Source organism: Oncorhynchus kisutch, linkage group LG18 (assembly GCF_002021735.2).
Source record: "Oncorhynchus kisutch isolate 150728-3 linkage group LG18, Okis_V2, whole genome shotgun sequence".
NCBI lineage: Eukaryota > Metazoa > Chordata > Actinopteri > Salmoniformes > Salmonidae > Oncorhynchus > Oncorhynchus kisutch.
In genome coordinates this window covers 35,706,604-35,729,088 of record NC_034191.2, presented here as the reverse complement: position 1 = coordinate 35,729,088, position 22,485 = coordinate 35,706,604, and the positions used below count along the sequence as shown (strand labels likewise).

At 44.8% G+C, this 22,485-nt stretch overlaps 2 protein-coding genes across 18 annotated transcripts in view; both read left to right on the top strand.

Annotated features, from left to right (window-relative positions):
* trip12 (thyroid hormone receptor interactor 12) overlaps positions 1–4,327 on the top strand; it is a 53,694-nt gene extending 49,367 nt beyond the window's left edge. For all 17 annotated transcript variants that reach the window (XM_020507909.2, XM_020507906.2, XM_020507904.2 and 14 more), the window contains 9 exons: positions 59–157; positions 415–529; positions 815–969; positions 1,249–1,413; positions 1,793–1,957; positions 2,040–2,153; positions 2,265–2,359; positions 2,445–2,548; positions 2,914–4,327. In XM_020507909.2, the coding sequence (XP_020363498.1) occupies positions 59–157; positions 415–529; positions 815–969; positions 1,249–1,413; positions 1,793–1,957; positions 2,040–2,153; positions 2,265–2,359; positions 2,445–2,548; positions 2,914–3,110 (1,209 nt within the window). In that variant the 3' untranslated portion in view covers positions 3,111–4,327. The remainder of the gene's footprint in view (positions 1–58; positions 158–414; positions 530–814; positions 970–1,248; positions 1,414–1,792; positions 1,958–2,039; positions 2,154–2,264; positions 2,360–2,444; positions 2,549–2,913) is intronic.
* Positions 4,328–11,096: 6,769 nt separating this feature from the next.
* Positions 11,097–22,485, top strand: part of LOC109909036 (delta and Notch-like epidermal growth factor-related receptor) — a 73,370-nt gene continuing 61,981 nt past the window's right edge. The window contains exon 1 of the mRNA XM_020507915.2: positions 11,097–11,621. Within this exon, the coding sequence (XP_020363504.1) occupies positions 11,322–11,621 (300 nt within the window). The 5' untranslated portion in view covers positions 11,097–11,321. The remainder of the gene's footprint in view (positions 11,622–22,485) is intronic.

The following is a 22,485-nucleotide window of genomic DNA, read 5'->3' as shown; positions in this document are numbered from 1 at the left end:
GACTCCTGTTGGTCTTGTCACTAACTCTTCCTTTCTGCTCGTCCCCCTCGGTCTCCAGCGAACGATAAACCGTGAGGAGCTGCTGAAGCAGGCGGAGTCAGTGATGCAGGACCTCGGCAGCTCCAGAGCCATGCTGGAGATCCAGTATGAGAACGAGGTATGCATTCACACCCTCATTACAGAGCACTTCAATCACCTTCATTTTGAGTTTGTCCCTCTCATAAAAAGTAAGAGCGCGTCGTTTGGGGGATTCAATTTTGAATATGACCCTGGACTTATTGGATAGAAGCTCATCTCTTCCCTCCTTTCTTTTTTTCTCTCCCTCCCTCCCTCCCTCCCCCTCCCTCTTTTCCTTTTCTCTCTCCTCTTACTCGGCCTCGCTCTCTCCCTTCTTCCCCCCTATCCTTCTGTCAGGTGGGCACAGGGCTGGGTCCCACCCTGGAGTTCTACGCCCTGGTCTCCCAGGAGCTGCAGAGGGCCGACCTTGGGCTGTGGAGGGGTGAGGAGGTCACCCTGTCCAACCCCAAAGGTAACTTTCTACTCCAACCCTCTGGGGAATAGATTTGCCTCTAAATAGGAGCTCCTAAAAATGTTTTAGTAGTGATTTCTGTAACAAATAAACTACTGTACAGAAATTTGATTTATTTTAGATATAAAGGCTCTCCTACAATTTTCCAAAATGCACCTAGGTGGCAACTGTTTAGTCACATCTTGCTGAGATATGGGCTCCTGAAGAGGACACCCACATTGGAACATCTCTTCCTCTCCCTAAATCTCCTCTCTTCTCCACTATCTTGATTTTTCTGTCTCCCAGGAAGCCAAGAAGGGACCAAGTACATGTTCAGCTCCCGAGGGCTGTTTGCCGTTCCCTTCGGCAGGACAACCAAACCGGCGCACATCGCCAAAATCAAGATGAAGTTCCGCTTCCTGGGCAAGCTGATGGCCAAGGCCATAATGGACTTCAGACTGGTAAACCATACCACTTTGTTGTACCTTGGACCAGTCTCTGTAGTCTCCAATGCCAATGCTTCTAGACCTTCTATTTAGTCCTTTTGGAGTGGATTTTATACTTGCATTACTTGACTTAAGCCCCGTTTGCAGGAATAAAGTTGGGTGATGTACCTCTCCTCTTCTACAGCCCTCATACATGCTTTCACCTTTCAAGCAGAGTTTTACGTTCACCAGAACCTCTCAGTGGGGAGCCCTCTGCTGAACTAACACCTCTGTCTCCTCTCCACTCCCTCCCAGCTGGACCTGCCCCTGGGGCTGCCCTTCTACAAGTGGATGCTGCGGCACGAGACATCCATCAGCTCACACGATCTGGTCAACATCGACCCGGGCGTGGCCAAGTCCATCCAGCACCTGGAGGATATCATCCGCCAGAAGAAGAGGCTGGAGCAGGACCTCTCCCAGGTCAGTCCCCGATATACACAACCTCCCCAGACGCAGCTAACCTCAGTCATTACAATTTATCTTTGGAAATGAGAACTTGGACAGTTTAACGGAGGTCTTTCTCAGAGATGGCGTTCATAGTGGTTGCTATAGTAAGGCTAGATTTACACTTCACTAGACATCCCCTCTGTGACTCCTCACTACGCACTGAGCAAAGGGCTTCGCAGTCCGCACATAAGTTCATGCGTGTCAGAATTTGCAGCTTTACTCAAGTGTCAGTGATGTTTTGCCTAACTTCTGAGTTCAACCAGCATGGCCCCTCCCTATCAGATTGCCGTTGCTCCTCCGTTACGTTCCCCATATTAATAAAAGGCCTGTTTCCTCCATGTGTGTCTCCTAGACAAGGGAGACCCTGCAGCAAGCTCTGGAGAGTCTCAACATGAACGGCTGCTCTGTGGAGGACCTGGGCCTGGACTTCACCCTGCCTGGTTTCCCCAACATTGAGCTGAAGAAGGGGGGCAAGGATGTCCCTGTCACCATCTACAACCTGGAGGAGTACCTCAGGGTGGGTAGCTTGCACACACACAGGGCTCCTACATATAGACTCTCCACACACCACCTGACCGTTGGTCCTCTTCTCTCTACAGCTGGTGGTCTACTGGACGATGAACGAAGGCGTGTCCCGGCAGTTTGAGTCTTTCAGGGAAGGGTTCGAGTCGGTCTTCCCCCTGCATCACTTGCAGTATTTCTACCCTGAAGAGGTGAGTCCCGCTTATCGCTAATCCCAAGAAACAATTATTTATTTAGCTGTTCTGTTTGTCTTCAGGGTGTCACGTTGCTAACCCCCTCTATGCTCTCCCATCCACCTGTAGTTGGATCAGCTGCTTTGTGGCAGCAAGTCCGAGACCTGGGACGTCAAGACCCTGATGGAGTGCTGTCGTCCCGACCATGGCTACACGCATGACAGGTCAGCGACCAGACCTACATTGAGTGTCATGTTTAGGACTTGCCAGAGTGCAGTGGTTTGATGTGTTGTCTGTTTCTCTCCACAGTCGTGCTGTTGGGTTCCTGTTTGATGTGCTCAGTAGTTTTGACGCAGAGCAGCAGAGACTCTTCCTGCAGTTTGTCACAGGAAGCCCCAGGCTGCCTGTTGGAGGTGAGTGGTCAGGGATACCTACACACACTCACTCACCATCCACACTTGAATAATTGTTGTGCCTTGAAGATGTGTGGGTCCCGTTCTCTGACTTTGTGGATTGAACAAGCCCATACTTTGGGTGACATGTTTTCTGACTGCAGAGCATTTTAACTTAAACTGCAGTCATGTCGTGCCCTCATGCACTTAGTAAAGAAATGAACGGGACACCGCTCACCCTACTGGAAACCCACACAAATAGGCACCATAGACCTCAAGGACAGAGAATGGGACGAGGCAAAAGGCATATTAAGTATGTCGACAGACGAAATCCAACCATGGCTCTGTTTTGATCTGTTTCTGAGCATGCAACCTCTCTCCTCCAGGTTTCCGTAGTCTGAACCCGCCGCTGACCATTGTGCGGAAGACTTTTGAGTCAACGGAGAACCCGGACGACTTCCTGCCCTCGGTAATGACCTGCGTCAACTACCTGAAGCTGCCCGACTACTCCAGCATCGAGATCATGCGCAAGAAACTGTTGATTGCGGCCCGAGAGGGCCAGCAGTCCTTCCACCTGTCCTGATCTCGCGGTCTCTCCCATTCAAAATGCCTTCTACAGCAAACCGACGTAATCATGACTTCCTTCTAGTTTTTTCTTTTTGTAATCACCTACATCAAGGCAAAATGTGTACAGCCTTCTTGTTAGAGAACGCAGCTTGCAGAAATTAAAAAAGGACTTGATATATATTTGCTGCCCCTGTCTCTCCTACAAAGGCGTTACATGACTCGCAGAACAAAAAATAAATAAAACTGCGAAAAAATTATATCAGTAGTTGAGTAATGTTTAAAAAGAAAAAAGAAAAAAAACGTGGGTGACATTTTAAATGCATTGCTGTGTGATATTTAAAGGGATGTTTCTTCTCCAGAGTGGTGAATGACATCACTGTGGTGGGGAGGGGAGGTCCATTGAGCAAGCTAGGTTCACTTTAGCTCCAAAGATAATTTGTACAGAAAAATTTGCAGACTTTGCTCATTCTACACATTTGATAGAATAGCTCTTTGTTCTCGTGTCTCCTTTCCCCTTCAGTTTGTCTGTTTGCATTCTGTTCTCGTGTATTATACGGCCCCAATTTGTTGCATTTTGGTTCTGCTTTTCCCCCTCTGTGTGTTTTTGCTTATACATTTTTTGGAAACGAGAGTTGCAGTTGGTTGACTGCGGGTAGTGATAAGAGCGTAGTACCTACTCTTTATTTTTTTTTTCCTAAATTGATATTGTTTTTCTGGCCTACAATTACAGAGCTTCAGCTCAAACGTTATAAGAGTTATCCAATGTGTTGGACTTTTATTTTTGCCCTCACTTTGATGGAGTAGTAGTGTGTCTCAGCTGGACCCAGAGGGAGTGCCCTCTGGGAAGACTGATTGGCTGGGCCTTGCGCCGAGCTGCCACCCCCAATCCCTGTTGTAGCTGAGAGCACACATTTGGCTGGACTCATTTCATGGCCAGATAGCATTTCAAGTTCATTTATGGAATAAGAGTTTATATGCAGTTTGACGCCCGGTTTGAGGTGGATGTCTGCTTTACCTTTTTTAATTTTCTATTTTTTTTTCTTGCTGTAGTTTATTTTTTGGCTGCTGGCTTGGAACAAACCGTGGTGTGCACCTGCAGTCTGTGGCCAGGGGAGGGCCCCACTCTGCTCTCCTGGCCTAATCGTTCATGTGCTGGTTTCTAAGATCTGCAATAATTTACTGCATCAGGTTCATGTTTTTACCTGAACATAAATAAAGTAACTGTTTGACTCATCTGTGTTGTCTTTATTTAATCCATCCTCCTGTTTGTTTTTATCCTCCATTCTGTGGTTTTGACTGACTGGTATAATCCTAGAGGTGATCAATGGGAGTAGAAGTTGCTTGATTCATAACATATCTGATTATATATTTTATATGAGCAGCTGATTACCACAGACCCTACCAATTTCGATGTCATGGTTTATTAAGAGTAGTACTTGAAGGATTGATGTTTCTGTGACTGGTGGACAAAGCCCTTATGTATCAACTGCGTGGATGAAGTAAACACCACAATTTACTTTGAAAGGACAGAGTCATTCTAAAGAACTCATCCCTCTTTTTTTTTTTTAGAACCATTGTTAATGTTCTGAGAGGGATATGGATTTGGTCATGACAATTGAGATATACAGTATAGTTTGGTGGCACTTATATTTGTCCTATTTATATATGTAAAATGTTATATTAATAGTGTGAATTGGAAATGCGTTTTTTGTTATCTCAACTTTCCCTGAGACACCCTCAGAGTAGGGTCACGGCCAGGGAGATGCTAGGGGACAGGCAGAGAGGTGGTCTTGAATGTCACCTCTGGAGGAATTTATTTTTCTTTCCTACCCAAGGAGGCTGTTTAACATCTTCCCTTATAATCTTCCCTGCATAATTGGGGCGGCAGGTAGACTAGTGGTCAGAGCGTTGGGACAGTAACCGAAAGGTTGCTAGATCGTTCTGCCCCTAAACAAGGCAGTTAACCCACTGTTCCCCGGTAGGCCCTCATTGTCTAGGAATTTGTTCTTAACTGAAAGGTAACACTTACACTATAAAAGAAAAAAAATCCAGAAAATCACATTGTATGATAATTTTTTTTTACCCCTTTTTCTCCCCAATTTCGTGGTATCCAATTGTTTTTTAGTAGCTACTATCTTGTCTCATCGCTACAACTCCCGTACGGGCTCCGGAGAGACGAAGGTTGAAAGTCATGCGTCCTCCGATACACAACTGTTACGTTCCCCAGTTTATGTGTTGTAGTTTGTGTATTTGCATGTGTTTATTTCAGGAAATGGCTTCCTGAAATCCCTCAAGCAGCTGATTGGTCGACATGGCTAATTGGAGAGCTGACCCCGCCTCCTCGTCAAGACGTAGCTGTCTCCAGTTACACATTCATTCTGAAGCTATTTTTATTTAATCTTTATTTTACTAGGCAAGTCAGTTAAGAACAAATTCTTATTTTCAATGACGGCCTAGGAACAGTGGGTTAACTGGATTTTCAGGGGCAGAACGACAGATTTGTACCTTGTCAGCTCCGTGGTTTGAACTTGCAACCTTCCGGTAACTAGTCCAACGCTCTAACCACCCTGCCGCCCCGCACATATCTATATAAAAGCCAGTGTTCTGTTCAGGAGAGAGTCATTGCTGGGAGGTCATTGCAGAGAGATTGAATGTGAGGGAGGTCATTGCTGAGAGAGGAGGCTGATGGTTGTGGATAATTTACTGTGTTAGTTGTTGGTAGCAGTTGGTATGTTCTGTGAGTTTGTTGCTCAGATAGAGCTTATTTGATGTCCTTTGTTTCTTAGTTTGTTTGAGAAATTATTTGTTCTCCTGTTTAATTTGTTCCCAGGGGGGAAGGGGAAGGCACCTAGGGAGTGCTTAGGGCATACATATACCCGTAGTATATTCACTGTCTAGGCACACTAGGTAAGACCTGGGCGGACCACCCCCTGTATTTTGGTTAGGGCACCAGGTGGTGCTGAATTAAGTAAGTATTGGTAAGGCAGGTAAGATAGGAGAGGGGGCTTTGAGATTTACTTTCTTTGCTTCCGTCCAGCCCCTTTTCCCCATATTACCGTGTAAAGGAATAAAGTCCTTGTAAACGGTACCACATTCTGTCTGTTGTCATCCTTACTCACGCCTACAGTCCATACCTCTTTCACTTCACGGAGAGTTGACTTGTAGCAGGTTGTTGCGTTCCCTCTTCATAGAGGCGTGCGTAACAACAACCCAACCAAGCCGCACTGTTTCTTAACAGCGTGCATCCAACCCGGAAGCCAGCCGCACCAATGTGTCGGAGGAAACACCGTGCACCTGGCAACCTTGGTTAGCGTGCACTGCGCCCGGCCCGCCACAGGAGTCGCTGGCGCGCGATGAGGCAAGGACATCCCCACCGGCCAAGCCCTCCCTAACCCGGACGACGCTAAGCCAATTGTGCGTCGCCCCACGGACCTCCCGGTCGGTTACGACAGAGCCTGGGCGCAAACCCAGAGTCTCTGATGGCACAGCTGGCGCTGCAGTACAGCGCCCTTAACCACTGCGCCACCCGGGAGGCCTACATTGTAGGATTTTGAATGAATTTATTTGCAAATTATGGTGTTAAATAAGTATTTGGTCAATAACAAAAGTTTATCTCAATACTTTGTTATATACCGTTTGTTGGCAATGACAGAGGTCAAACGTTTTCTGTAAGTATTCACAAGGTTTTCACACACTGTTGCTGGTATTTTGGCCTATTCCTCCATGCAGATCTCCTCTAGAGCAGTGATGTTTTGGGGCTGTTGCTGGGCAACACGGACTTTCAACTCCCTCCAAAGATTTTCTATGGGGTTGAGATCTGGAGACTGGCTAGGCCACTCCAGGACCTTGAAATGCTTCTTATGAAGCCACTACTTCGTTGCCCGGGCAGTGTTTTTGGGATCATTGTCATGCTGAAAGACCCAACTATGTTTCATCTTCAATGGCCTTGCTGATGGAAGGAGGCTTTCACTCAAAATCTCACGATACATGGCCCCATTCACTCTTTTCTTGACACGGATCAAGTCGTCCTGGTCCCTTTGCAGAAAAACAGCCCCAAAGCATGATGTTTCCACCCCCATGCTTCACAGTAGGTATGGTGTTCTTTGGATGTAACTCAGCATTCTTTGTCCTCCAAACACGCCGAGTTGAGTTTTTACCAAAATGTTCTATTTTGGTTTCATCTGACCATATGACATTCTTTCAATCTTCTTCTGGATCATCCAAATGCTCTCTAGCAAACTTCAGACGGGCCTGGACATGTACTGGCTTAAGCAGGGGGACACGTCGGGCACTGCAGGATTTGAGTCCCTGGCGGTGTAGTGTGTTACTGATGGTAGGCTTTGTTACTTTGGTCCCAGCTCTCTGCAGGTCATTCACTAGGTCCCCCCGTGTGGTTCTGGGATTTTTGCTCACCGTTCTTGTGATCATTTTGACCCCACGGGGTGAGATCTTGCGTGGAGCCCCAGATCGAGGGAGATTATCAGTGGTCTTGTATATCTTCCATTTCCTAATAATTGCTCCCACAGTTGATTTCTTCAAACCAAGCTGCTTACCTATTGCAGATTCAGTCTTCCCAGCCTGGTGCAGGTCTACCATTTTGTTTCTGGTGTCCTTTGACAGCTCTTTGGTCTTGGCCATAGTGGAATGTGGAGTGTGACTGTTTGAGGTTGTTGACAGGTGTCTTTTATACTGATAACAAGTTCAAACAGGTGCCATTAATACAGGTAACGAGTGGAGGACAGAGGAGCCTCTTAAAGAAGAAGTTACAGGTCTGTGAGAGCCAGAAACCTTGCTTGTTTGTAGGTGACCAAATACTTATTTTCCACCATAATATGCAAATACATTTATTAAAAATCCTACAATGTGATTTTCTGGATTTTTTTTTTCATTTTGTCTGTCATAGTTGAAGTGTACCTATGATGGAAATTACAGGCCTCTCTCATCTTTTTAAGTGGGAGAACTTGCACAATTGGTGGCTGACTAAATACTTTTTTGCCCCACTGTATATACAGGGGGTTACCTGTTCAGAGTCTATGTGCGGGGGCACTGGTAAGTTGAGGTAAAATGTACTTGTAGATAGTTATGGGTAACCATTTGATTAGATGTTCAGGAGTCTTATGGCTTGGGGGTAGAAGCTGTTTAGACCTAGAGTTGGCACTCCAGTACCACTTGCCGTGCGGTAGCAGAGAGAACAGTCTATGACTAGGGCAGCTGGAGTCTGACCATTTTTAGGGCCTTCCTCTGACACCGCCTGGTATAGAGGTCCTGGATGGCACGAAGCTTGGCCCCAGTGATGTACTGGACCGTTCGCACTAACCTCTGTAGTGCCTTGCGGTCAGGGTTGAGCAGTTGCCATACCAGTCAGTGATGTAACCAGACAGGATGTTCTCGATGGTGCACCTTTTGAGGATCTGAGGACCCATGACAAATCTTTTCAGTCTCCTGAGGGGTATTAGGTTTTGTTGTGCCCTCTTCACAACTGTCTTGGTGTGCTTGGACCATGTTAGTTTGTTGGTGATATGGACACCAAGGAACTTGAAGCTCTCAACCTGCTCCACTGCAGCCCCGTCGATGAGAATGGGGGCATGCTCGGTCCTCCTTTTCCTGTAGTCCACAATCAACTCCTTAGTCTTGGTTACGTTGAGGGATAGGTTGTTATTCTGGCACCACCCGGCCAGGTCTCTGACCTCCTCCCTATAGGCTGTCTCGTCGTTGTCGGTGATCAGGCCTACCACTGTTGTGTCATCGGCACTTAATGATGGTGTTGGAGTCATGCCTGGCCATGCAGGCATGAGTGAACAGAGAGTACAGGAGGAGACTGAGCACGCACCACTGAGGGTCCCCCGTGTTGAGGATCACCGTGGTGAATGTGTTGTTACCTACCCTTACCACCTGGGGGCGGCCCGTCAGGAAATCCAGGATCCAGTTGCAGAGGGAGGTGTTTAGTCCCATGGTCCTTAGTTTATGCCAAATTATGTCACTGAATTGCCAAAGCATACTTTAAAAAAGAACCAAACTCTTTCAGATTTTGTAAATGTGTATCCCTGTAACTCCTGCCTATAATTTCACTGTTTTCATGCACATGCATATTGCACACCCCATCTACATCCTACTTAGGCCCAGTGGATATGTATTGTGTGTGAGGGGCCGAGTCCAGTCAGCTAGCAGATAAGTTGGCTTCAGCACAGTACCTGGCTCTCTGTGAGATGAGTAAAGTGGTTGAGCTGACAGATTTACTGGCCTGTGTGAAGACTCATTATGGAAATGGGAGAGTTGGGACTCGGGTGGGCTGATGGGCTATTAACGACCACCGTGCTTTATATCGACCACACCGCATGGTCACATGACATGGCGATGGAGTCACTTTCTGAGGTAGCTGCCTGCAAAGGCTTTTTACTTACCGAAATGAAGGTCATGAATCATACCAACCTTGTGAGATTCAATTCAGGTAGATTCAATTCAGGTAGAGGGAATATTTATTGTACTTCCTAAATGGCACCCTATTCCCTACAGAGCGCACAACCTTTGACCAGAGCCCATAGGCCACTATAAGTAGTAGGAGTGTGCCATTTGGGACACAATCTTAGTCTTTGGGGAACGGTTCAGTTAGGCTTCTAAAACTCCTGATTGAGAAAATTCTCATAACCTGTCTGTTATATTTATTATGCAAATGTATTTATTTCGATTCTTGTAACTTGCTAAGGTTTTATTACTCCATGAAGAGTAGAGCCATTCATAAGCAGAGTTTGGTGGATGAGCATGGTGAGAGGTACAGTAGTTCATGAACTGACCTCTGGGCTCACCTCTGAAGGTGATGGAGAGACACAAGAGTCACAGACATTACAGCTATAATGACTGTCAAGTGTTCAGGTACCTAGGGATCGCCATGGGAACTGGTTGCTGAGTAATTGAGAGTATTTGAAGAGAGGGGGTATTGTTTGGATTTTTGTTTGGATTACTTTTTTCAGTACACATTTTTTATTTTCCTTTTTCATACAATACAAAACGGAAACATTCAAAAGACAACATACAGACGAACACAAACATCAACGACATCACACCTGCCCAGACCCACCTGTTCTCACCCCTATCTCCAGTGCCTGCACTTCTCTCCGCTACGTCCTCAAATTGCGTTCCTCTTCGTCGCCCACGCTCTTTCAATATTTAGATAATGAAGCATATGATTTTTCCATTGTCTTAACGATGGAGGATTGGTTGATTCCCAGTTTTTAAGTATCATATTTTTCAGGATAATTGACAAGAGTATCGTTCAACCTGATGGGTATCTCACTGCACCCTCATGTGATGTCTTGCAATATGCAGACAGACAGATTAAAAGCACATTTACATTGTAATACTTCTGACAGCCAACTTTCTAACTCCGCCCATAGCTTTTGGACTTTATAGCATTCCCAGAATGCATGGATTATTGAGTCATTGTTAGTTTTACTTTTAATACATGACTGTTGCTGTGCTGTAGAGTTTGTGAATTGTCTCTTGTACAATACCGGATTAAGGGAACATTTTCATTAAGTGTCATTTCATTTTTTATGTTCCAACAATCCCTCCATCTTGTGCCAATATTTGTTATTTTTAAGTCTTGGTTCCAGTAGTTAATATTTTTAGTTTCCGTGATGGATTGTAGCTCCATGTTGCTCCAATGTAGCAGATGGGGATGTGTCCCCACTTGCACTGCTGAATGTCTCTTATGTGGTGCAGTTTTAGTGCTTTGAAAAGCACATACTTTGCAACATTCCAAATGTGAATTGTGACCAGATTTATTTAGCTGAAACTTTGGGGTAAAACTAGTAGAAATGGGCATGCCAGGTCCAAGGAGAGGGTATGAATGATGACACTGTGTGTGTGCGTGCTTCCATGTGCATGTGTGCTCGCAGTTGTGTGTTTGTATGTGTGCGTGCAGGAGATAGGGCGAGAGAGAGACTGTCGTCATCTGTCGTCACAATGAATCAGAGCGATGGCGGGAGCTTGCCCCCTCCTCAGTCTCCTCGCCAGCCAGTCAGCTCGCTTGCTCAGTCGCAGTGCACACAGCCGGTCTACAGCATCCCTACCAGCCTGCCTCTCACACTCACACACTCTCCATTCAGCTCCCTCATCCACAAACACAGATAGCAGAGCGACCAGCAGCTTACTCACTGAGCCAGAGCTAAGAGGAACAGAGAGCGCAGAGAGAGAGTGACAAATAAGGTTTATACGTACATAAGAGAAGATGAGGATGCCTGTGGCCGTGCAGTGCCCCCTCTACCTCCTCCTGCTTCTGCTGAGTGCCGGGGGTGGGGGTTTCTCCTCCCCCCTTGATCTGGAGCCCCCTGCTCCGGAGGCGGCTGCCCCGGCTGAGGCTGACCCCACCCAGGCCACTCCCCTGCCTGACCCCTGCGAGGGACGGCCCTGTCTCAACAGAGGTTCCTGCTCGGCCCAACCCTCCGACCCGGAGAAAGAGGACACTCTGCCCAACACCTGGGCTTACAGCTGCACCTGCACCTCCGGCTTCTTCGGACGCAACTGTGAGGTGAGCCTGACCCACCAGCCTGTGTCTGTCTGTCTCTGTCTGATATTATCCTGCTTGGTTCTATTATATTTGGGCTGTTGATATCGATACAACATAATCTGCACTTCTCTTTCTCTCTTCTCCCTTGAAGATGTTTTTTAATGGCAGCATGTGCAGTGAGCGAGATGTGAAGAGGAGTGTTGCGTTGCTGTGGCAACAGGAGTAGAGAGGAGTAGCGGAGTAGGAGACAACCAAGCGTCACAGGCTGAGCAGGATTATCATTGAGTTGTTCATAGTTAGAGGCATGTGGTTCATCAGCCTGAAAACTGACGGTGTCAATGAAATACATTGAAATACAATATTCTGTGTATTTGTGTGTGTGTGTTTGGTTCACAAAGATAGTAAAACAAGGAAAGTTCTGACATTTCACTGTTCGACACAAGGAGAAAGTCAATTTTAGGCTTAAGGGTTAAGTTTAGGGTTAGGCTTAGGGGTTTGGGGTTAAGGTTAGGGTTATGTTAAGGGTTAGGTTTAGCGTTAGGTTTAGCGTTAGGTTTAAGGTTAGGGGTTAAGGAAAATAGGATTTTGAATGAGAATCAATTCTTTGGTCCCCACAAGGATAGTAAAACAAACACGTGTGTCTTAGGATTGTGTGTGTGTGTGTGTGTGTGTGTGTGTGTGTGTGTGGCCTACAACTATTGGCATTGATTGGGCCATTTATTCTATTATAGAGAACTGTTATCAATAAATGTGATCTCCTACGATTGATATAGTTGTCATTCAATAACCATTGAATTTTGTGACGATTCCTCACATCAGCGAGAAAATAACTTGACCAGTTATTCAAACAACTTTACCATCTTTGCCAGTGGTAGAGGTGATGCGCTTGAATAAATGACATGTGTGATGACATGTCTGAGTGAATGCCCTGAATGGTTGGGCTTTTTTCCTATGGAAAAGTCCAATGTCCTTGCTTCACATACCACTTGTCAGAATGACCTAAATAGCAGAATGTGTTTAGCATTTCAATCCTACCTAACCCAGTTCTGTGTAGTATTCCTCAAGGAAACTTAGCCTCAGAGTTGACTCAACTATTCACTGCATGTAGTGAATACTGCGGGAGTTACAGTAGCAATAGGATTCACTCTGTGAGGCCTCTGACTCATTCTGGTGTAAGAGAGTGCATCCACAAACGACAAACAGCAGCCAGCATCATTGTATCTCATAACCAAACTACCAAGGTGACTCAGGGACCTTATTACTGCTTCCTTGGCTGTCCTTGTTTCCTACTCCTGGAATAGAAATGGAGAGGGCATCAGCTGCCGTTTGTTACTGTCACCACCACTCTGCTCCTCCACGCCACAGGCCCGCCACTGCCAGCCTATGAGAACAACTCTTTGGGGAGTAATTGATTTTTCTTTCCCTGTCCCATCCATCCCCTCTTTCTCCATGGCAACTTGAGTAGCAGTCAATAGGGATTCGGTAAGCAACCTGTTTTGTCGACCGGACACACTGGCTGTTTGCGTCCTTCCTCCGTGCGTCAGACTCGCACCACAGATGGAACTGGGGAGGGAGGGAGGGAGGGAGGGAGGGAGAGAGAGAGACAGAGAGAGAGACAGAGACAGAGACAGAGACAGAGACAGAGACAGAGACAGAGACAGAGACAGAGACAGAGAGAGAGAGAGAGAGAGAGATGGAGAGAGATGGAGAGAGAGGGGGAGATGGAGAAAGAGAGAAAGAGAAAGCGATTGACAAAAAGAAACTGTGAGGGAATCAGTCAAACATCCCACCCTAAAGGAATCGTTTGTCCATTTTATCAAATGAGCTCAAGAGTTTAGGAGACTAAATCCGTGCTGGAGAGTAGGAGAAGAAGGTGAGATTTGATCTCGGGGGATGTGCCATTGTTCGATAGTGTCAGAGTCAGTTATGGGCTTCCCAATGGCGCAGTGGTCTAAGGCACTGCATCTCAGTGCAAGAGGCGTCACTACAGTCCCTGGTTTGAATCCAGGCTGTATCACATCCAGCTGTGATTGGGTGTCCCATAGGGCGGCCACAATTGGCCCAGCATCATCCGGATTTGGCTGGGCTAGGCAGTCATTGTAAATAAGAATTTGTTCTTAACTGACTTGCCTAGTTAAATATATATATATATTTAAACCATCATGTCTCATCCTGAACTGGTTCAGATGGGAGCTATGGAAAGACTGGGTATCTAATCTAGTTTAATCTAATTAAACCAGTCCATTTTCACAAATCAAGCACAGAGAAGCTGTGCTGGGCTGGCCAGGACATGCATACACCATAGTTGCTAGAATCGTACTGGAAAGGACAATTATTTAAATAAGATATCCGAGCCAGCACAGTATAGTTCAGGTCGGCCATATAGTGTGAATCAAGTGTTCAGTAGTTGTTTGTTTACCTGAACCTCTACCCACTCTAGTCTGTACTTATAGCTATTACCTGGTCCAATAGGGTTTGTTCCTTGTTGCCAGGTGAGATTTCTCCTGCTTGCCCATGAGTCTCCAGGGCCATGGCTTATTCATTAATGAAAGACCGGTTGTGCTCTGATAGATGTGCTAAGATCCTCTACAATCAGGTTGTGTGTCAGTGTCAGGGACTCTGTAGAGTGTATCACTCCCTAAAGACGAGCACACAAGCAGCTCTTATTGGATTGTTCAGCCTTTCAGCATTATGAGACACTGAATAGTGTATTGTTGAGCTGGGTACACTTAATCTCATTGCCCCAGCATTTCGTGTTTACCATTACAAAGTATACCTCTCTATGAGTATTTCGTGTTTACCATTACAAAGTATACCTCTCTATGAGTATTTTGTGTTTACCATTACAAAGTATACCTCTCTATGAGTATTTTGTGTTTACCATTACAAAGTATACCTCTCTATGAGTATTTTGTGTTTACCATTACAAAGTATACCTCTCTATGAGTATTTTGTGTTTACCATTACAAAGTATACCTCTCTATGAGTATTTTGTGTTTACCATTACAAAGTATACCTCTCTTTGAGTATTTTGTGTTTACCATTACAAAGTACACCTCTCTATGAGGTCACTCACTTCCAATGATTCCTAGCGAGGATTTTGTTTGAGCTCTGCACTTTTCTGAAGATTGTGTGGAGGCTTATCATTAATGGAAACTGTTTGAGCTGGTTCCAGTGGCAGGTGGCTCTATTTACCCAGAACCACTAGTTAAGGGTGTTGTGTATCACAGCTTTGAATGTTTTCTGAATCTCGAAGTTGAGAGGAGTTTGTGCACCCTACATTCTTCGTAAAAAGGGTTCCAAAAACAGTTATTTGGCTGTCCACAAAGGATAACCTTTTTTTTGGTTCCAGGTAGAACCCTTTTGGGTTCCATGTAGAACGCTCTGTGGAAAGGGTTTCATATCGAACCCAAAAGGGTTCTACCTGGAACCAAAAACCATTCTTCACTTTATTCTCCTATGGGGACAGCCGAATAACCCTTTAGGTTATAGATAGCACCCTCCCAGCACCCATAACGGCTCCTTGCTGCTCCTCAGTCCCCCTCACCACCAGGGGGGGGGTCACTCAGTCCCCCTCAGTCCCCTCTCCTATGCACAGGGTCCTGCAGAATACTAACATGTGGGATACTAGGAGAAGGGACTGTCCCATAGTGAGTGGTGGTTGTGATCTTCTTGTGCAGAGTCTCTGGGCTGCTGCAGATACAGAGCTACGGCGTATTTTCTAGCGTTTCAGCGCCATCCGGTTAAGGAGAGCTCAAGATGCATCGCCACACAGCCCTTTGGTCTCAGTCTGAGCTGCTTTGATATCCCCTGCTTGTTAGGGAAGCAGAAAGATAGAAGCAACAAGGAATATGGTAATACCCACGCAGCTTTTTATCCGAAAACTGCAGAGGGAGTACTCATGACAGCATTTACATGATCATTGCAGTATCGTCGAGAGACTGTGGCACAGGGAATGTACGGTGTTGTGTTTTGGGAGACGGTGTCATCTTTATCATCAGATCATAATGTTTGGATTAGAATTGATGTTGTTTTATTCCAGTGCTGACAAGCCAGATAAGACTGCTTGCGGTCTGAGAGTTAATCAGCAGGTTGAACAGGAGATGGTCATGCTCACTCTCTCCCCCTGCTAGTCAACTGTGGTCTGTGTGCGTGGGTGCTTGTGTGTAAAGGTTGGATGTGTGGAGAGTCAGTGCAAACAGTCTCTAAAGGAGTCAGTATGCTTCAGCTTGGCTGGCACCTAGCCCGAAGTCGGCTAGGCAAACCGAACAAGAGTGATCACGCCGTAGCCAGTATACACTAGTCAGAATTAATCTAAGATAACTCAAGAAATCTATCATTCATTTTGACGTTTTTGCCGAGTATATCTTAGTCGCGCAATTTTACATCTAACGAATATGTTTGGTGCAGTATTACTCAATGAAGAAATGTTCATGAAAACAAGCCGTCTCTCTTTGAATGACATTGAAGAATCCCTACTGTAGACCAATCACTGACGAAGGGGCGAAGACTTCGGCTACCGACTTCGTATACCGACTTTGGCTATCGACTCCGTAACCAACTTTGTATACCGACTTCTGCTTGCCTCTAGAATAAATGTTGTGTGCCCGAACAGCCCAAAGAAAACTTACCAAAGTCCAAAACGAACAGAAACGTCACAAAATGTCGCCATATTATATGCACAAACTCTTCCAACCTGCTTCAGCTGGGAAGCATGTGGACACCTTAGGGGGCTGAGCATGCATCTATGGGGGGACCCCGTGTTGAGGGTCAGCGTGGTGGAAATGTTGTTACCTACCCTCACCACCTGGGGTCTGCCCGTCAGGAAGTATAGGATCCAGTTGCAGAGGGAGATTTCAGACCCAGGGCCCTGAGCTTAATGACAGTATTCCTCTTGTCCAGGTGGGATGGGGCAGAGTGCTGCGCAATGGCGATTGCATCACCCATGGATCTCTTTGGGTGGTATGTAAATTGTAGTGGGTCCACGGTGTCAGGTAAGGTTGATCTATACAGTCCTAGTATCCCCCTGAACATTAGCAGCAGGGAGTATGAGTCCTACTGTCTGTAAGGCAGACAGCTGCAGACTGACAGTTCTGGACTGAAACACCTCATTCTGCAGCCCTGCAGCTCTGCAGACGGTCTCCTCCTGTCACTCACCCATTTGTCCTACAAGAAATAGAACAGCAGCATGGAACATTCTAGACTACAGCACCCCTTGGGTATTCTACTCTCCTTGTCTCGCTCTCTACATTTTCTTCCTTTCATTTCCTCTCTCCCTCTTGCCCTCTTTATCTGAGTTTTATCTCACTCTGAAGTATCTTATCCCCTCTTTTTTTCTCTCAGCCTTTGTTTGTTCGGTTTGGCATATAGAAGCTCGTATTTTAGCGAGTCATTTCTCTATACATCCTGGTAGCGAATGTGCAGATCAGAAAAAATTATGTTGTTAATGCTAATTTCGAAAAACTCCGAAATATACATACCAACAATGCAGTATCGGTCACCGAATACGATGAATGACCTTTTTTTAGCCATCATCAATCATCAATAATTTCATATTCAGTGTGATGTCCTCTCAATCTGATGTTGCCCATATTTCTCTGAAGAGAGCGCTCACTCTGCCAATTGCCTTGCTCATTTCCACATCACACATCACCTGCCCTTTTGATCTTGAGGAAACGTTGTGGCTGAGAGAGGTCTATGCATATAGATATGGCCAATATGGCCTTCATTGCCAACCTTAATAGGCTCTGTGTTGTTGTGCTACAATAAGCCGAATCTAACCTGGCAACCTCACAACCCATCCCAATATGACTTGGTTGCCAGACTATTATTCAATGACAAACATTAGGGAATTTGGCTAAAAGCTCCAGCTGATCTGGAACTCAGACACCACCCTTTCTGGTCTCATCCTTTATTGGTGCTGTTGTCAGGTCAATGTCAGTCCGGGTGCGGGATGGAGGAGGACTGAAGAGAAGATGACTCTTTTTGTCTGTTGTCACAGGACACAGAGATGTGTCTTTTTGCTCTGTCCTAGATAGAGAAAGGCTCTTTTGCCTGGTGTGTTTAGGTTTCTGCTCTGTCTGTCCTAAGTGCTATTTATATCCTCTACGGCCCTAGGCTTTGCGTCACAAGGCTGGGGGTAAAACGCATGCTGCTCTTACTTAGCAAGTACTCACCCTTTACCCTCCGTCCATCATGGTCATTAGTATACATGCCTCCTAATAATCATCAGTCATATTGTGTTTACCTGTGTGTGTGTGTGTGTGTGTGTGTGTGTGTGTGTGTGTGTGTGTGTGTGTGTGTGTGTGTGTGTGTGTGTGTGTGTGTGTGTGTGTGTGTGTGTGTGTGTGTGTGTGTGTGTGTGTGTGTGTGTGTGTGTGTGTGTGTGCGTGCGTGCGTGTGGGCGTGCATGCGGAGACTGATACCACCAGCGAGTGTGTGTCATCCTCACCTGTACTTTTGCCCTTCGTTCATCCCGGGGAGGGTGTCTCTTAGCAACAGTGCAGCCAAATCTGCCTGCCGTCTCCACTGAGTTATAGCTTACACACACAGAAACATAGACAGGCATGCAGACACACACACACACAGATCTGAGCTGAGCTGATGACAGTTTATCAGTCAACATAACAGCATTTAATGAGGCGGTGTGGGATGATACCCAGTATGTTCTGTGTATTGGAGTACGTCCTGAACAGCTTTGCTGAGTCCCTGAGACACTAAATTGGGGCTTAATCTAAAGGAGGCCTGTTGTTTTACCTCAAATACCAAACACTCCATCTGCGGTGTCGATGGCAGACGATGAAAGAGGCCCCATGAGGAGACAGACACTAATATATATGCCATGTAGCAGACGTTTTTATCCAAAATGGCTTACAGTCGTACGTGCCTAAATTTGACATATGGATGACCCTGGGAATTGAACTCACAACCCTGACGTTGCTAATGCCATGCACTACCAACTGAGCCATACAGGATCACAAGGACAAGCAGGCAGACATATACACTACAAAAATTGGAACGGCACTGTTGTTCATCTGAAGTTCTTTATCTGATTGGTATCATCCAAAATGACACGTTCATCCAACCTATTCTATTGAATTAGTCTGAAATCAAATAATGAATTTGACAGATCAATGTGATCTCTCTTAGAAGAGTTGGAGAAGTGGCCTGTTGGCGGTGTGGCCTTCAGTTTGTTCTTTTTGGCCACCAGTATGTGGTGGCAGAGTTGCGTTGAGCCATTGTAGCTTCTCAAGGGACTGTGTTGGACTGTGATGTCATGCCTTTCATAGACTCCTGGTATGTCTGCACCCTAACACAAGGCCATTGTGTCCCGGAACTGTTGCTTGTATAAAATAACTGTTGTGTAAAAATATGATTGTATTATTACCTCCAACTACATAAGTGATATGTAACCATTTCTTCTTTGCCTTCTTCCCTGTGAAGTCAGAGATAGATCTCCTCTGCAGCTGCTTGAGTCAATATTTTACTATTATATCATTATATAGTCTCTGCCTTCATCTTTGGATCGAATTTTCAACAAGAGAAAGTGAATGTCATTCCAGGTAATGTGATCTGTTTTTGTATTATTTTTCATGATTATATGTTCCCTGCCAGCACTGAATCTTAAATGATATCTGCATAAGTACTGTGATCCTGAAGAGCCTGGGAAGATTTCAACTGATGAGCTGGTCAACATTTGGTTACAATGTTGTAACCAGTTAATATGAAAGTCTTACGTAAAGAAGGTGTTTGGAGTCATTATTTCATGTTATGGAACAAACTTAATATCTTGATTAACAGGAAATTGATTTCATCGCTTGTAATCTCAAGAAATTGGATAGATAATTCCAAAGTGAAACATCTACTTGAGTTGTGTATATAAAGTACCAGCCAAAAGTCTGGACACACCTACTCATTCAAGGGTTTTTCTTAATTTTTAATATTTTCTACATTGTACTATAATAGTGAAGACTCTATGAAACTCTATGAAATAACACATATGGAATCATATAGTAACCAAAAAAGTCTTCAATACTTGGAATACTATTGGAGGTATTGTATCGAATCTTTTCCATATGTATTACATTCCCTAAATCCCGTAGCCACATTTCAAAGGTAGGTACAGTCTCTAGTACTCCTAAATTGCCAAATTAGCCTTTTGGCTAATAGAGTACAAAGAGAGACAACCTTCCCCTCCTGGTTATTCCCATCAACTGTACCAAACAGAGCGATCAATGGGTCTGGAGCTAGAACTCCATTGAAGGCATTAGATAAGTAAATAAAAACTGAGAGCCCTGTAAGCATGTAACTTAGGACATGTCCAGAATAAGTGGGTCAACGTCCCCTCATCCTGCTTGCACCTCTCACACAGGGAATATTTTATGCAGTTTCACTTTTGAGTAATGTAACCTGTGTATCACCTTAAACTGTACAAGGTTGTGTCTGGCATTCACTGAACTGTGGTTTATATTCCTGAGAGCTTCTACCCAGTCCTCATCTGAGATTTCTGAACCACGTTATTGTTCTCAAGCCCTTTTAATAGTGTCTGTGGATACCTCTATGTGGGCCTGTAGCACATCATACAGTCTAGAGACCGACCCTTTTGAATGGGGTTTGACAAGGATCAAGCTATCTAATGTAGGATTATTTGGCTTAACGCCACACTGTGGGATATGTGTCCTTAAGAAATTCCTGATTTGGAGGTATCTGAAAAAAATGTGTTGTTGACATGTTAAACTTACCCTGTAATTGTTGAAATGAAGCTAACTGACCATCAATGTATAAGTTACCAATTGTTGTGAGCCCCTTCTACCTCCACTGTGAAAACACCACATCATCCAATTGTCACGTTCTGACCTTTATTTCCTTTGTTTTGTATTTATTTAGTATGGTCAGGGCGTGAGTTGGGTGGGCAGTCTATGTTTGTTTTTCTATGATTTGGGTATTTCTATGTTTCGGCCTAGTATGGTTCTCAATCAGAGGCAGGTGTCATTAGTTGTCTCTGATTGAGAATCATACTTAGGTAGCCTGGGTTGCACTGTTTGTTTGTGGGTGATTGTCTATGTTGTAGCTTCACGGTCGTAATTTGTTTATTGTTTTGTATACAGTGTCAGTACTTTCGGTATTAAAGATTTACCATGGACACTTACGACGCCGCATTTTGGTCCGATCCTTCTCGCCTCTCCTCTTCAGATGAAGAGGAGGACGACCGTGACACCAATGCAGAGTTGAAAGCATGATTCAGGCATGTCGGGCTGTCATGTATACAGTGGGTATGTTAAGAAAATACCTAATCAGTTTCCAGATCCTAAGCGTATGACAAATGACTGGATTAGCGTCATAAGTTGCTTTTTTCCACACATGATGGACTATTAACAAGTGCAGGGAGTGAGGAACGTTGACAGGAGGCCTGCTCAATCAAAAGCCATGAAGGCAAATCATTCTGTCTCATCGCAGGTGAACTTTCCCTCCAGAAAGACACACTGTTCAGATTAGCAGCCCAATAATACAGTTTAAAGTGAGGAAGGCCAAAGCACCCCTCTATCTTGTACTGGCATAAATGCTTCTTTGAAATTCTGGCTGCTTTGTCATCCCATAAAAATGGAATTACTATTGAATCCAGTATCTTAAAATAGCTTTGTGGTATGAAATTGTGTAGACATTGGAAGAGGTAAAGAAACCTGGGTAGGACAACCGTTTTAATAGCGTTTATACAACCAACCAGAGAGAGAGGCAGTTTTCCAAAAATCTATATTTTGTTTAAGCTGATAAATGTTCATGTCCCAATTCGCTTTCTATAGCTGATCAAGGTCTCTTGTCACTACAATGCCAAGGCTTGTGAACTTGTTCATCACTGTTCTAAATGGAGTAGATTGCAGAAATTGCATATCCACAGGCCATGATATCGGCATCAATTCGCTTTTTTGACAGTTTATCTTGTAGCCAGAGAAGGAGCAGAATGTATTTATCAAGTTAAGCATTTTTTTATATCCTGCGGATCTGTTACTATTTTACCCTTCTTGACTTTTATTTTGTGAATAGCTCCAGATGCCTGTACATGCCATAGCTGTCTTGTTAATAATTTATATGGTTTGTCACCCAGTTCAAAATAACTTTGTTGCGTTCTAGCAAGTAAAGAGCCCACCCGTTTGGAGAGGATGGTATTGTATTCATATTTCAACGTTGTGATCTTCTCAAGGACTGCAATCGAGGAATTCGTCCCAAAAACTTTCTCTTGTTCCCCTAACTCTCTTTCAATTTCTCTCAGCCTAGTATTGGCGCGTTTCTTCATCTCCGATGTGTTAGAAGTAACGTAACCTCTAACCACAGTCTTTAGAGATTCCCAAAGGGTGGAGTCGTCAACATCCCCTGTGTCGTTAGCTCAGAGGAAAAAGGCAAATCTGCTTCTTCAAATACTGACAAAAAGTCTCATCTTTCAACAGGTATGCGTCTAAGCGCCACGGTCGCCGACCTGTAGACATCTTGTCGAGTTTCAGCATCATGGACAGAGGAGAGTGGTCCATAATTAGAATAGGGTGATAGGTAATCGATGCAGCTGCTGAAATTAGGTTGGAGTCCAACAAAAAATAGTCAATTCTGGAATATGATTTATGAACTGACGAAAATAAAGAATAATCCCTATCTGTTGGGTGTGTCAGTCTCCAAATATCGACAATGTTAATTAAGGTTTGTCATCAATGTATTTAGACAGACACTGGCATTTGATTGTTGAAGTGACCTTCATAACTGTTTATCTAAAAGAGGATCTAACGTACAGTTAAAGGCACCTCGAACAATAACACTTGCATCCGAGATATTTGGTATGGCCTTAAATACCCTTTGAAAAAATAATGGATCATCGAAGTTGGGTCCATATAAATTGACC